Here is a 16,232-nt window from a genome sequence, read left to right on the forward strand (position 1 = left end):
GTGATCTCTGTGAGTTCCAAGCCAGCCTCATCTACTCAGTGACTTCCAAGGCTAGGCGGTGACATAGTGACAGCTACGCTACATAGTACGACCCAGTCTAAAAACCATTTTCAGAATTAAAAAATGAAGTAAATAAAACTGTTAAAAAAATAAGGTGCCCAACAGGTGTATTTTGATTCTGAGACCATGGTCAATTTTTCTATATTGTTACCCGTAAGAGCGGAGAATGTCAAGGGCCTTTATTGCTCTCAAAGAGAAAAGGTCACAGTCCACAATTCAGTCCCCTGGGAGAGAGTGGGGACTCCCTGGTTCCCTAAGGCAAGGCACTGAAGAAGCGATGTCCCTCCGCCTGGTCCCTCACATAAATTCATCATCTGGGACCATTCTTCTCTAGACACCCTCCAGGCCCTTCCTCGCCTGCTTCACCCTGTTGCGGTCTAGAGATGGTTTGAGTGTGTCCCTCAAAGCTCCATGTACTTGGTTCCTAGTGATGGTTGGTTCCTAGTGATGCAGTGCTGAGGCTGGGGAGTCTTTCTCAAGAGGTAGAATCTAGGGGGCTGGAGGGAAGGGCACTGGCTGCTATTCCAGAGGACCTGAGTTCAGTTCCCAGAACCGACATGGAAGTTTATAACCATCTATAAGTCCAGTGTCAGGGGATCTGATGCCCTCTTAAGGCCTCCTTGGGTACCAGGTGTGTACAAGGGCACACACATACATGTAGGCAGAACACCCATACACTTAAGTTATTCTAAGGGTAGAGTCAAGGGGCTGGGGAGATAGCTCAGTCAGCAAAGTGCCTGCCTTTCAAGCACATGAACTGAATCCCTAGAAGCCATTAAAAAAAATGGGTGCTGTGAGGCCCATTTGTAATCCCAGTGCTGGGGAGACAACACACACACACACACACACACACACACACACACACATACACACAGGTGAATCACAGGCTCAACAACCTGCTAGCCTAGCCTACTTAGTGAGTTCCAGGTCAATGAGAGTGCATGTCTCAAAAAGAGAGAGAGAAGGAACTACTGCACAAGAGTACATATGTATACACACACACACACACACACACACACACACACACACAAAGTGGAGTCTAGCGGTAATCTTTGGGGATGCAATTCTAAGGAATGGATTAATGCTGGTCCAGCAGAACAGGCTGTGAGTGTCTCTCAGGGGTGAGCCTGGCTCCTCCTCCACCTCCTTATGAGCTAAAACAGACTGGAAAGAAAGGAAAAAAAAAAAAAGAAGGAAAATCACAGCTTGTGCCCTCCAGCTCTGCAGCCCTCCGTCCACTCACCGTTAGGATGTTGTACTCTCCGGCTGTGAAGGTGCTGCTGGAAAAAACAACCCCCGTGGCAGGGTCAATCCGGAAGCTCTCCTCATCACTCTCCTCGATGCTGTAGGTGACGCTGCCGTTGAGACCTTCGTCTGGGTCCGAAGCCACCAGCCTGTACACGGGCCCCGAGGACAAGGGGCTCAGTCTCTCCGGAAGACGGACATTAAAGAGCTTGTGGGAGAACATGGGTGTGTTGTCGTTGACATCCAAGATGCGCACCACCACCCTGGAAGTGGACCTCAGCGGGGGGTCCCCGTTGTCCAGCACAGTCACCTGTAGACAGAACGGTGTGTGAGTTCCTGTGCTGCCACTGTGAAGGAGTGCCCAGCGTCACCATGGTCCTATCATGGCTTCCAGTGTTAGAACTGGTTGCTGCTACTGCCACAGTCTGGCCTTAGAACAGCAGGGAACCAGAAAGAACCAGAAGAAGGCATAGTTAGAATCTACCACAAAAGCCTGGCCTTCTTCCCTTGATTGCCAGAAGCCTTGTTTACTCTGCTTGGGTTAGACAGCATTTTTTGCAGGAATGGGTGAAACCTGGGTCAGACATGCTGCCTGATACCCAAAATAAAGCCCAACTTTAGAATCATGTGCTGTTGGTGCTGGGACCCAGTCGTCTGACACATCCATAGTGCTGAGGAAATGGTACAAGACAAGACGTTTCCACTCACGGTAGCTCAGAGGCTGGGGTGTGGCTCAGCGGTACAGCACTTGCCTAGCATGCATTGAGGCCCTGGGTTTAAGCCTCACTCTGCACATGAAAGAAGCAGTTTAGAAGTTCTTCTAGATCAGGGGTCCTCAACCTTCCTTACACTGCAACCCATTAGCACGCAGTTCCTCATGTTGTGGTGACTTCAGCCATAAAATTATTTTTGTTGTTACTTCATAACTGTAATTTTGCTACTATTATGAATCATAATGTAAATCTGTGTTTTCCAATGGTCTTAGGTGACCCCTATGAAGGGGTCATGACCCACAGGTTGAGAACCAGTGTTCTAGATTTTTAAGCTTACTGAACTGGAAAATCAAGGCCATTTTGCTCCTAATAACAAATGATTTTCCTTTCTTTTCCTTCCTTCCTTCATTTCTTTTTTCCTTCATTCTCTCTTTTTCTTTCTTTCTTTCTTTCTTTCTTTCTTTCTTTCTTTCTTTCTTTCTTTCTTTCTTTCTTTCTTTCTTTCTTTCTTTCTTTCTTTCTTTCTTTCTTTCTTTTGACTCAGGATGTCAACCCAGAGCCTCACAAATGCTGTGTACATGATCTACCAGTGAGTGGCACTTTCATTTTTCTCTATTTTTTAACCTTGGCACAAGGTCTCTCACTAAGCTTACAGACTGCCTTGAATTCCCTTCGTAGCCTAGACTGGCTTTGAACTTGAGATTCTCCTAAATAGCTGGGACCACAGATGTGCTACCCCGGTATGCTTCAAAGGGGACGAGAATTTCTTAGCCTGTAGCATAGAAAGGCAGAATGACCTCCAAGCTGCTAATGACTATGGGGCATCCCTACCTACCCTCCAGGTGCCCTAAGGCTAGATGAGATGGCTGGTGGGTTGTGGGCTGCGCAGGAGGGGAATAGCTAGCTAGGTTCATAACTGCTACTAATTTACTCCCCTCTAGAGTAGTGTGGGAGCCTTGAAGTAGGGTTAGTGCCATGCGATCTTAAAGACACCTTAGAAAGAACACAGATCTAGAAGACAGGAACCTTTATTCTGGCCCTTCATCGAACCCCGGAAAGGACCATTAAGTGCTTTGCTCTCCCCAAGCCAAGAGGGATGGGCTAGAAACTAGCCAGAGCTCTGGAGCCATGCAGCCGGCTGCCTACAGCCCAGCCCCCTTTTCAGAAGCAGTGCCCTGCCTCCCCACCACTTACCTCCAGGACATGCTCATCTCTGTTCTCTCGATCCAGCTGCTTGGCGGTGGACAGGAGACCTGGAAAGGGATGGATGGAGAGAGACATGAACAAAGGGTTCCCAGGACCTTGTTACAGGGACAGGCTCAGTGCTACACACAGCTCTCAGATGAGAGTCCTGGATTTTTGTTTGTTTGTTTGTCTGTTTACTTTTGGAGCTCTGGAAAAGGGGATGGGATGGTGAGGAGGTGGGAGACATGAACAGAGAATGTGCTAAGCAAAGTTCTCACCTACATCCACTTTCACCGTGAGGCAGGAGGGTGGGTATCCAAAACTCAGTAACCCACACACTATCAGCAGCCTGCCCAGCCTGGAGCCAACCTCAGCCTCTTGAGTGCTGGGATTCCAGGTATACAGCCATTGTGCTCAGCATTGTTTTGTCTCTATCTTTGGACATTCTCTCCCCACCTCCTCCCTGCCCCTCTGGGGATTCGTGTTCCTGAAACCACTGCTTGGTGACCCCCTGAGCTGCTCCTCCCTGTGGACCTTCGAGTCTCTGGACATCCTTGGTGTCTGGATTCCCAAGGAGTGCCCATGAAGGTGAGATGTGGTTGAGGTCCTGCAAAGGTGAACCTCCACATTAGGACAGAAAGCATCCCCCGAGCTTGCATGGCGTAAGTAAGTCCCTACCTCTCACAGCCCAAGGTGACACACTGTTATTATTGCTTTTCACCTCTGAACTAAGTTTTCCCATCACCCCACCTCAAGGTCACTCTTTTCCCTCTACCTCTCCTCAAGTAGCTCATCAACATCTGTTGAGTCACTTCTGAGAGATTCCTGCTCCTTCACTTTTTGATCCACCATAGTCTAGGGCTCTCCCCAGCCACTTGTTCATTCCAATGTCCCTACTCCTCCATCCTTCAACATCACAGAGCCAATATTGCTGACCCTGTACATGCTAGGCTTTCTTCTAAGTTCTTTCTATAATGCTACATCTTAATTCACCCGGAACCCATAACCATCTAGAGAGCAGCTTGGATGGTTGTGTTTTACTGGTGGAAATGTAAGCACGGACCAATACCTAGTGCAGATGTTACCTTCAAATGTTCACGGGTTGAAACTATCATCCCCAAATTATCGTCTGTCTATTTCGGCTTTCTTGAGGCAGTACCTTTCTACGTAACTCAAACTGTCCAGGTATTCACTCACTCTGTAGCTGAGGCCACCTTTGTACTCTTGATCTTCCTGCCTCCACAGTGCTGGGTTTGTAGGCATTCGACACCACACCCAGGTCTATCCAGAGCTAAATAGGAACTATCTATCTGATTGGGCTCTGTGGGAGATTAAAGGCCGCACAGACAAAAAGAGGGGGAAAGCCTGACATGCAGACAAGCTTTAATCCCTGTTCTATTTAGCAAGTTCCAGGCCAGCCAGGACTACATAGTGAGAGAGGAGAGAAACTTCTGTAGCATTTGCCAAACCCTGTGTTAAGAGCTTCTATGGTCCAAAGCAGCTGTGAACAAAAAATCTTGAAGAAGCTGTGTCTGGGTGTGAACAAGAAAATCCTCCTGGAAGGGGTGTGTGTATGCAGAGACGAGTGGACTAACTGGGGTTTCAGTCCTGTGGAGAAGCTGGAATTTTGTAGGTTCAGAGGGTGATTATTTTATCTTGGGCTAGTTTAGCCTTCTGGAACAGCCTTTCCCTGGCCCGCTCTGTATCTGAACTAACATCTCATGATAACAAATAAAAACGTCTTAGAAGCTATTAACTTAACAGAATATGAGCTTCTACCAATCCAAGAGCCAAGAATGTCATCAGATAGCATCTTGGGTCTATAAAAAAGCTTCCCGTTTCGATGTTCCTGCCTCTCTGGTGCACCCGCCAATATATTTTAAAGTTGTTTAGATTTATGACTTTCTTTGTTCTGTAAACCTATAAAAACCCTGTGAGACCACATCCATCCTTGAACGTGGGACTTGACTGGGGTGACTTAAATTTGTATTCCCAGGCTAGAGTCACACACTAGGCTCCAGGATAAACTCTTATTCACTTCAAGATAAGAGCTGTGGTTTTTATGTTGACACAGCCATGTGGGCCAGAGCCAAAAGAGGTACAGTGAGATGGGTACCCTGAAGCCAGGGAGGTCAGTGGGGTCCATTTAGGTGCCAGCTTTTGGGACCCAGAGAGCCCTGACTTTACCTCAAGGACACAGAGGAGCCTTCCAAGAACGTGGGATGGTACAGTGGCTTGTGTGAGGAAGGTGGGTTGGGGCCTGATGGTGGATATGATGCTTGTGTCAGAGTTAAAACTTCATGCTACTCGGGATTTCTTCTGCCTGGCTGCAGGGAAGCTGGGGAGTGCCTCTGCCTCCAAGCACATCAGGCCTGGCCTGCTGCCAGAGAACTGTTGACAGTAAATAGAAGAGGGATTGGGAGAAACTGAGGAGTTAATGCCTTAGGTGAGGGATCCATCTCCTCACTCTTCTGAAAAAAAAAAAAAAAAAAGAGTGGGATGGGGGGTTCAGGACACTGGGGACATGGGGTGAACCTGTGGGGAGAACCTGCTTGGACCTGTTTTCTAAAAGTTCCCTAAGCTCAGAGACAAGAGAATGAATGTATCTACAGCCTGAGGTCAAAGGTGAAGTCTTCAGTGTCAAAGAATGCCAGCGCATTCCTTACCTACTGTTTGTCCCCTATTCCCGGGTCCTGGGCTCCTGGGAAAGCCCACAAGCAGCCTCTCTTCCCCCTCTACAGTCTGTCCTTCTGGGGCAAGAGAATGTTGTGGAGTAGGAAAGATTGGATCACATGGAAAAGGTCAGCCTTCCTTACATTAGGCCTGCAGCAGCATCTCTCAAACTCCATCGGGAACAGGAGTGGCAGGTGACATAACTGGAGGAAGCAGGCTGGGACTGAGACAATCAGGGTTGGGGAGGGGACTATGGGACCAAAGAATGTATGTGGGATCTGCTCAATGAGCTGCTGTCTGCCTCTGGTACACTGTGGCCCTCTGAGAATGTGGAGAAATGTGGTCAGAGCATGGCTTTTGTTTTGTTTTGTTTTGTTTTGTTTTGTTTTGTTTTGTTTTAAGGATATCCAGAGATCTGGAATGTTCTGTGCGACTTGCCAATGTGGGCTACCAGCACACAAATTTCTACAAGCTTAAAGTTTCTGAGTCAAATCAAATATCTTGCAGTGGGGGAGGGGCTCCCCATGGCTCACGGCCGCACGGGTGACCCCTGGATTCCTCTGAACCTTCTTTCATCCTTGGCCTGTGATAAGGCTGATGGGGTGGGTGGGATCGCAATTGTTACTGGGCAGGTTTTAGGCTAGTCTGTGATCTGGACTGCCCTGGTTGGCATCAGCTCTTGACTTGACCCAGCCTTATAGAGTCATTTGAAAGAAAAGCCTCAACTGGGAAATTGCCTTGATCAAATTGTGAGTTTGTGGAGGGTTTGCGTGATAGTTAACTGATGCTGGGCAGGTGGTCCTGGGCTGCATAAGAAAGCTAGCTAAGTGTGAGCCCATGAGCAAGTCAGAGAGCCAGCCGATAGGTAGTATTTCTCCATGGTTCCTGCCTTGCGTTCCTATCCTGATTTCCCTCAATGATGGATGGAGTGTGACCTGGAAGTATAAGCCAAAAAGTGTATTCAGTGAATAAACCCCTCTCTCCCCTAAGCTGCTTCTGATCAGATGTTTTTACCACAGCACCAGAAAGAAAGTAGAATAAATGGCCAGTGATGCTCTGGCCATTGGTGTGACGAGGGAGAAGGGTGAGTTTGAGAGCATCCGGAGGCCTGGACTAACCTCAGCTTGACTAACCTCTGGGTCACGCGTTGGACCCCGAGGCAAGAAAGACTTTAAAAAAGTTCTTCTCATTTTCTTGTGGAGGGAGATGGGCCTTGTTGAAAAGTATCTCCACTTTGGCACCCATAAGGCTGCTACGCTTGTGTCGTTAAAACATACATTTCTGGAGTCCACCCTCAGAATGTGGATTTGGCATTTCCCACCTGTCTGCGGGTGGTGCTGGTGCCACCCCAGGAACACCCCAAGAACCATGTTGTAGATCTGGCCCTCCAGCTTTCCGAGCCTCACCTGTGAACGGATGAATGGCAAAGGACCCCATGTGGTTCCCACTGGTGAGGTTGAAGGTCAGCTTCCCTTGAGAACTGGAGTCTGGGTCCCAGGCCTCCAGCTGAAGCACAGAGGTACCCAAGGGGGCATCTTCCTGGACAGAGGGGTAGAACACGGGTCTCGACATGCGGGGTATGTTGTCATTGATGTCTGTAACCTCAATGTAGACTTCGGTGACAGCTGAGAGAGGAATGGAGCCCCTGTCCACAGCCAGTACCGTCAACCAGTAGGAGGGTGCGAATTCCCGATCCAGAGGTGCCAGAGTCTCGAGCATTCCTGAGGACAGCAAGTGATCCAAAAATGCTCAGAGGCTTTAGAAACCGCCCTACTGAGGAGATGGCTCAGTGGAGTGTCTGCTTGTACAAGGATGGTGGCCTGAGTTCAGAGCTCCAACACCCGTATAAAAGCTAGATAATGGTGGCATGCGCCCATAACGCCAGCTCTAGGGAGAAGGGGTGGTAGAGACAGAAGAGTCTGTGGAGCTTGTTGGCTGCTGGTCTAGCTGCATTAGTGAGCTCCGGGTTCTGGAACAGACTGTCGCAAACAATGAAGTGGAGCTCAATAGAGGATGAAACCTAATATCAACCTCTGGCCTCTGTGTGCCTGCCGACACGTCTATGGGCACACTCACACATGTATGCACAGTGCACACACCTTTGAATGCATATACGGATATACATAGGCACACGCACAAAAAAAAAAAAGAAATTAGAAAAAGAAAAATGATCCTATCAGCATCTACCGATCTGTATTGTGAAAAACATTTTGACAGACAATCCAGGGAAAGAGGGTAGGGCTGTTGGTATGAGCTGAGAGATGCTAAGTTGGACACAGCGAGAGCTGATGTCCATTTAATAGGACCTCTCAGCTAAAATGGACCCTAGCTTCTGGCATGTGGGAGTATACAAGGCTTCCAGAAGACAGCGCAAGTTTTCTAGTGTCCACCAACTTCTTCAACCCAAGTTCCAGCTAGTCACTTCACATTCTGTAAATGGGATGTCCTAAAGCTGGCCTTCACCTGATTCCGTCAGTCCTTAAATCCTGATAGATCCTCAAGTTAAAGGTTGGAGGTTTGAGGAATACATTCTGGTCCCTGCTTTGTCATTTCATGGTTTTAGGGGCTTAGATCCATTCTTCAGCTCGTTTACACTACAAATTGCCTCTAAGGGCCAGCTCAGATCTAGAATAGGAAGTTCTGATAGCAGCACAAGAAGCTCATCCATACCTGTTCTCACTGGCCACTCTCAGCTGATGAGATCTGCACAAGGGGGCAGGGTCTAAACTCACAATTCGAGCAGAGTAGGCCAGAGGCAACAAATGGGGAAACTGAGGCCCAGAGAGGAAGCATAAATTTGGTCAAGATTATATAGCAAGTGCACACCTTTAATCTCAGCACTTGGGAGGCAGAGGCAGGTGGATCTCTGTGAGACTGAGGCCAGCCTGGTCTACATAGAGAGTTCCAGGCCAGCCAGGACTACACAGAGAAACCCTGGAGACAGGAGGAGGAGAAGAGTGAGGAGAGGAGGAGAAAGAAGAGGAGGAGGAGGAAAGAGAAATTGAGAGAGCTGGGTCTAAAGTCTACTAAATAGAATACTCTTCCCGCCACATGACTCTGCCCTTCACCCCGGAAACAAACTACAATTTCAGACCTTAAGATATATTACAGAGCCGTAGTACTAAAAGAATATGGCATTGACATAAACTAGACATGAAAACCAAAGAAACCACAACAAAGACTCAAACGTGAATATGTGTAACTTCAGCTGTTTAATATTTGACAAAAATGCCAAAAACATATGCTAGAGAAAAGAAATCATCCTCAACAAATGGTATTGGGAAAACTGAGGGTCCCTGTGCAGAAGGATGTAATTACACTCTTATCTACTACCTTGCCTCAAAACTAATTTCAAATGAACCAAAGACTTGAAATTGAAACCTGAAACGCCAAAACTCTCTGAAGAAAGCACACGCAGTCCCCGACATGATACAACTGTAGGAATGGACCTCCTGCACTGGACTCCCGTTCGCAAGAGTTGAGGCCAACAGTGTCAAGTGGGACTTGTAAAGCTACAAAGCTTTTGCACAGCCAGAGAAACAATCAGCCAGGTGAAGAGGAAACCCGGAATGAGAAAGAATCGTTGCCAGCTGTACATCTGAAAGAGGATTAATATCCAGAATATATAAAGAAGTTTTTAAAACCCACAAAGTTTAAAAATATCTAAATGACCCACTCAAAAATGAGCCTGGAATCTGAACAAAGAGTTCTCAAAAGAAGAAAAAAAATGGCTAAGAAATATCTCAAAAAAATCTCATCATCCCTAGAAATTATAGAAATGCACATCAGCACAACATTTGTGTTCTCATCTAACGCCAGCCAGAATGGCAAAGATCAACAGAACCACTGACTGCAAATGTTAGAGGGGATGTGGAGAAAAGGATACTCTCATTCACTGTTAGTTGGATTGCAAACTGGTACAGCTACTATGGAAATCAGTGTGGAGATTTCTCAAAAACCTAAAATAAATCTGCTCCATGACTCAGGCATATGACTCCTGTCATATGGACGCCACATCCTATCCACAGATTCTCGCTCAGCCATGTTTGTTGCTGCTCTATTCACAGTGGCTAGGAAACAGAGACAACCTAAAGGTCCTACAACTGATGGATGGATAATGAAAATGTGATACATATTATGCAGTGGGATACTGTTCAGCTGTCAAGAGAAATGAAATCATGAACTTTGCAAGTAAGTGGAAGTAAATTGAATTAACCCAGACCCAGGAGGACAAAGGTCTCACATTCTCTTTTATTGGAGGCTCCGAGCTCCAAACCTTCTTATGTGGGGACATAGCCTATAGTAACCACAAAAGCCAAGAGAGCAAAACCAGATCGGTGCCAGGATATGGGGCTTGGAGAGCAATAGAGTGGGGAACAGCAGTGTGCCCATGATCTGATCCCAGAAATGGGAAAGGGGGAGCTTCTTTGAGAGGGGAGAGGGTAAATACAGAAGAAGGTAGGGGACGGGCCAAGAGGCATAGCAGGGTACAAGTGACCTGAGGAAACATAATTCTGTGTATAAATATTCATGTGTAGTATTAATGAACCTTTGTCATCTGGACTGATGGGTTTCCCTCCAAGAGCCAAAGACCATCTAAACAAACAAACAAACAACAACAACAACAAAACCCAGCACCAGACACAAGAAGCCCCATTTTGAATTGCTGGCCAGGGCTGTCCAAGAGACTCTCAAAACATTCACTCTATTGTTGTTGCCCTTGGTTACCTCCCAAAGGTGAAAGGTAAGTCCTTATTGCTGAAGACACCATGCACCTCCAAAACTGGGCCCGGAGACCCCTGAGCTGGAACGGACCTGAAAGCCTCCTCCCTGAGCACTAGCTTTCATGGCACCAGAAGGCACCGTGTAAGCTTCCGAAGGAGGGAGGCAACCAACAGTCCTACCCAGCTATGATGCCTGTGAACCACATCAGCAAACGTCGTGGCACGGTAACCCTAAGAGTGGCAAGCGTACTTCTAATTGGACTTAAGACCTGCTCAGTAAGAGAGAGGCCATGCTTGATTCTGGAAACCTAGCTACTCAGTGCTAATGATGAAGTCATAGATACTGGAGAAGAAGCTACAACCACTAATTTACTAAACCAGCATAATCCCTAACAACAATCTAGGCACTTGTCCTTTTGCCCACAGATATGCAGTCTTCTTCCATCATCAAAGAAGCTTCTCTTTGCGATAGATGGAGGCCATTACAGAAAACCACAAGCAACCAAAATCCAGAGTTGTGGAGCTCAGCCCCAGTGGATACATCTATAAAACAGTCCTGCACCTAAGGCTCAGGGAAAGAAGATTGGGTGGGTGGACAACTTGTAAGGATCTTGTAAGAGTTTGCTGTGAGAAACTTTTGTAAGAGTTTGCTGTGAGATCGTGATTTCTAGTTAGAGCAGAAGCTACACCCATAGGGTCTCACCAACGTGACCACCCAAACATACGGACACCAATGAGCATACACACCAAACTGCATGGAGAGAAAGCCATGAGGCTTCTATGCACACAACTATAGGCAACCAAGGAAGTTTGGGAACAGGAGAGGTGGCTTTCCCCAGGGAAAAGCACACAACTGGTTGTCCAGTGCAAATGGTCAGCCCTGTAAACACACACACATACATAAAGGTAGCATTGTATGGCCTGGATAGGTCATATTTAGAAACACACGTGTATGTACGCGTACGTAAATGCATTGAGTAACAGTTAGTAAAGAAAAGAAAGAGGCAATTAATTTGAAGGAGAGCAAGGAGGGATATATGGGAGAGTTTGGGGGAGAGAAAAGGAAAGGGAGAAATGTAAATTATAGCCTCAAAAATTAAAAAAAAAAAGGAAAAAAGAAATGCGCAATCATCATGTACCACTTTCAGAAGTGGTATATGTATGTTTACTGTATGCATATAATATGCGTTTTACACATAACATGTGTATATCTGTGTGAGCCTATATATTTAAAAAACTGCAGGAAAACTCTCCTAAAGATATATTTAAATTAGCAGGAGCAGGAGGGTAAATCTCCACTTGTCCCTGTGTCTCCCCTTCAGCCCACTGTCCTCCAGGCCCTGGCACCCCGTGTACCTCACTGCAGTACCTGTGTCTTGGTTGATGCTGAAGGCTTCCAGGCCAGTGCCAGCCCGCAGAAAGTACTGGAGGTCTCCATCCAAGCCACCATCGTCATCCTGGGCTGTGACTACCATCACCTGGGTCCCTGCAGGGCTGTTCTCCTGCACCTGGCCCTGGTATACGAAGGATGAAAAGCGGGGAGAGTGGAGGTTCTCATTTACATCCAGGACTAGCACTTCTACGTGGCAGAGGGTCCTGCGGGCTAGCGGCCTCCCGCTGTCATTGGCCCAAAAGCTCAGGTTGTAACCAGCCCGCCTCTCAAAGTCCAGCTCTTTCTCCAGACTCAGCGCTCCAGCCATCGGGTCCACCCGGAAGGTTCCATGGACATCATCCACCAGGATATATCTCACTTCACCTGCAGGACCCAGGTCAGGGTCAGAGGCATCTAGGAATGTCAAGACAGTCCCAAGCGGCATGTCCTCTGGCACTTTCAGGCTGCTGTGTTCTGTGATGCACTGGGGAGGGTTGTCATTGATATCCTCCAGGGTGACTATCAGGTCGGTGACGGAGAAGAGCTGGTGGCCCTTCATGGGCTGGTCCCTTGCCTCTACCTTGAGTATGTACTGAGGTTCTGATTCCCTGTCAAGGTGCCCTGTGACAACCAGTTCCCCAGTGAGCGGGTGGAGAGAGAACTTCTCGGTGGGGCTTAGTAAGGAGTAGCGAACCCGCCTGTTGTCCTTTGAGTCGGCATCCGTTGTCTTCAGCTCTGCGATCGTGGTCCCGACCTCTGTGTCCTCAGAAACCGTGAGCTGGTACCCACCTGGGGGAAACCTGGGTGGGTTATCATTCCAGTCTTTCACAGTCACTGTCAACAACTTCCAGGAGGACTTCTGGGGAGTGCCGAGGTCGTACACGGTCACATTGAGGACGTAGAAGCTGGTGGTCTCATAGTCCAAAGCTGCTGCCACCGAGAGCAGCCCCGTCTCCAGCTCGATGTCAAAACAACCTTCCTCGTTGCCGTCCGAAATCACATAGACCAGTTTGCCATGAAAGCCAGGATCTGGATCGGTGGCTGCCAGGCGGGCCAAGGGGGTGTTGGTGCGAACCTGCTCCAGAATGTCAATGGACTGGGGGAAGTGGTCCTCAAACTGGGGGGCATGATGGTTGATCTGATAGCTGCTGAGGGAAGTGAATTCCTCTTCACCCAGCTCTTGGTCCTGCAGCCCTGCGGACTGGAGAATGGTCTTCGTGATATGGGTCAGCACTCCTGTTTTATCACACTGTACGGGAGCCTCAGAGTGACGGTCCTTCACCACAGTGACTTTCAGAGTGGTGGGGGAGGCATAGTTCTTGCCATCAGAGGCTGTAATCTTCAGAGAATAGAGGGTGGGCCGAACAGCCGTGAGATTCATAAAAGAGCGTTTGAGAGATATCACCCCCGAGAAATGATTGAGATGGAAATAGTCTTGTTCATTGCCAGACACAATTTCATACTTTAGGTTCTGAAGTTCATCCATGTCTATGGCAGACACCGCCATAATCGATTTCCCGACTGGAACATCTTGACGAAGGGACACGGTGCAATTGACTTCCTCAAACATAGGCTGGTTGTCATTCAGATTCTTGAGCCTCAGAGAAACGGACACCTCCTTCTCCTGGCGAAAAGGAGACCCCCAATCTGATGCCCGGACCCGGAAGGTATAAATTCTCTTCATAAGTTCATAGTCCATGGATTTGGTGGTGGAGATGACCCCCAGGTAAGGGTCGATAGAGAACGGCACAGCTTTGGGGCCAGCAATGGAATAGGTGACATGCCCATTATCCCCATGATCTTGGTCTATGGCAGTCACGGTCAAAACACTGGTGCCAGCAGGCATGTTCTCATCCAAGGTACCTTCGTAGGAGGACCTGTTGAAGACTGGGGCATGGTTGTTACAGTCCACAACATCAATGATCACGGTGGTGGTGGCCAGGCCCAGGGAGGTTTTCACATGGAGCTCGTACTGGCTGCGGTCATTGAAGTCCACAAGCTTCGTGGTGGTGATCAGACCCGAGCGAGCATTCAACTTGAACGCTGTGCTCCCAGAAGATGGCTTTAGAATGTATCGCAAAGAGGGGAGGGCCGAGGCGACCTTCACTAACACCACTCGAGTTCCGGGAGGGGAGAACTCACTGAGATTCACTCTGTAAACAGCCTTCTGGAATCTGAGGTTGGCTAGCTTGGAGGGTGGGAGGTGGAAAGCCCTGATTAGGGAGTGAGGTGGGAGTCTGCTGCTACTGCGGGCCTGGAGGCTGATATTGAAGCCATGAAGGTGTTCTGCCCAGTTAATGTCCTTGACTGCCACCAAATTGAACTCATTGCCTTGGGCATAGGACTTGAGGACTTTGAAGTGCTTTCCAGGATCACCACCAACCACCTCCAGGGAATCCACCTCAGCTCCTGAGCCATTTGTATCCACTGTGACAATGGCATAGATGGTACCTCCATCACCCTCTGGTGGAGTCAGGACCATTAACTTGATAGCTGGGGGCTTCCTGTACACGGGCTCCACGTAAATGACCAAAGCAGCCAAGTTGCCAAACCCACTGCCCTCTGAGATTTTTCTCATGCGGTCCACGGCCAGCACCTGGAGCTCATACTTCCCTCGCCACGTGACATTCAGCCTCCCGGCCACAGTGACCACCCCACTGGTGGGATGGATGGCAAACACCTCTGACCTGGCATTAAAGGCGTAATAGAACTCCGCATTCTGGCCCAGGTCGGCATCTGTGGCGGTCACTTTGCAGATGGGGGTCTTGAGGGGCGTGTCCTCGGAGATGGTGACCCTGTAGGAAGGCGGGGAGAAGAGGGGCTTCAGGTCATTCTGGTCCAGGATGTGGACCACCACTTGGGTCAGCGCTTCGAACTCCAGGCTCTTGTCTGAGGCTTGCACGATGAGCTTGTAGCTGTCCCGCACTTCCCTGTTGAGAAGCGCCGTGTTGCTGCTCTTGGTCCTTATTCTCAGAAAGCAGAAGTTGCCCACCACATGCTCCTCAGTCTTAAATACTCCAGCTGCATCTCCGGAGATGATCCGGTACTTCACCGCCCACTGGGGCTCCGCCAGGTACATGCCCATCTTCACTGGGCTCTCCACGTAGGTCTTGGGAGCGGAGTTTTCAAAAATGGTGGCATTGTACAGGGAATGCGTGAAGCGCCAAGCCAAGGGGGGGATGGTTTCTTCTAGGGGCTTCTCACAGGCCACACGGTGGAGCCACAGGATGGCTAGACCCAGCAGGACAAGCGTCATGGTGAAAAGCTCCTGAGTAAGAAGACGGAAAGTGTTCAAGTCAGAGAAGAAACAGCTCCTACCACCGTGGTTCTTTCTTCTTCTTTTTTTAAAGCATATATTAATTGTACTTAATAACTGGTTTGATTCTGACATTTTCATTTCATTATCCTCTTTTATTCCTCCTCCCATCTCCCCAGATCCAGACTCTGTTCCTCAATAATGCAAGGGAGGGTGCAGGATAAAAAGTATAGTCACACCTGCCCCCTGTCCACCTGTCCACATCGCTGTGGACAGAGCTTCCAACCGACTCCTCCCGTGTCAGGACACAGACAGCTGGAAATGTCCTCTCAGGAGCCTCCTGTGGGTGCACTCATTGGCTCCTTTTTGTTGGCTCCAACTCTTAGCCAAGGACCCAAGCTTAGCAGTTTCTCCTCGTAAGGCCCAGTGGAGACCAGTGCTGAACCAGAGCCAAGCTGAACCTCATCTGTTCACACAGGGACTACAAACAAGCACAGCCATCAAGATCCTAGGCCTGGCACCAGGCTACCCGGATCTCAGCCCCGGTGCCCCATTTGCTAACCGGGTAGCCTCCCAGCAAAGCCCCTGACTTCTGCGAACCTTGATTCCTTCTTCCAGGGATATAAATAGTGTTTAGATGGGGCTGGAGAAGATGGCTCAGTGGTTAAGAGTACGTGCTGCTCTTCCAGAGGACCAGAGGCAGGCTCCCTGCACCCACATCAGTCCATTCACAATTGCATCTAACTCCAGCTCCAGGGAATCTGACACCTTCTTTTGGCCTCTGCAGGCGCCCACACACAAACACACACACACACATAACTAAAAAGGAAAATTTAATGCGCCTATCTGTGTATTACTTAGGACTGAAGATATAGCAAAGTCAGTAGAGTGCTTGCCTAAAATACATGAAACTCCCCGTGTGAAGGTATATGCCTGTAATCCCAGCACACAGGAGACAGAAACAGAAGGATCAGAAGTTCAAGGTCATCCTCGGTTATGTATTG

At 48.6% G+C, this 16,232-nt stretch overlaps 1 protein-coding gene across 1 annotated transcript in view; it reads right to left on the reverse strand.

The window, feature by feature from the left end:
- Fat2 (FAT atypical cadherin 2) overlaps window positions 1-15,228 on the reverse strand; it is a 58,830-nt gene extending 43,602 nt beyond the window's left edge. Inside the window, exons 1-4 of the mRNA XM_055602859.1 lie at window positions 11,970-15,228; window positions 7,283-7,597; window positions 3,213-3,271; window positions 1,304-1,615 (exon numbers count right to left, since the gene is read on the reverse strand). Coding sequence (XP_055458834.1) covers window positions 1,304-1,615; window positions 3,213-3,271; window positions 7,283-7,597; window positions 11,970-15,228 — 3,945 coding nt within the window. The remainder of the gene's footprint in view (window positions 1-1,303; window positions 1,616-3,212; window positions 3,272-7,282; window positions 7,598-11,969) is intronic.
- Window positions 15,229-16,232: the final 1,004 nt, after the last annotated feature.

This window comes from Psammomys obesus, unplaced genomic scaffold (assembly GCF_907164565.1).
Source record: "Psammomys obesus unplaced genomic scaffold, mPsaObe1.curated_primary_1811, whole genome shotgun sequence".
In the NCBI taxonomy this organism is placed as follows: domain Eukaryota; kingdom Metazoa; phylum Chordata; class Mammalia; order Rodentia; family Muridae; genus Psammomys; species Psammomys obesus.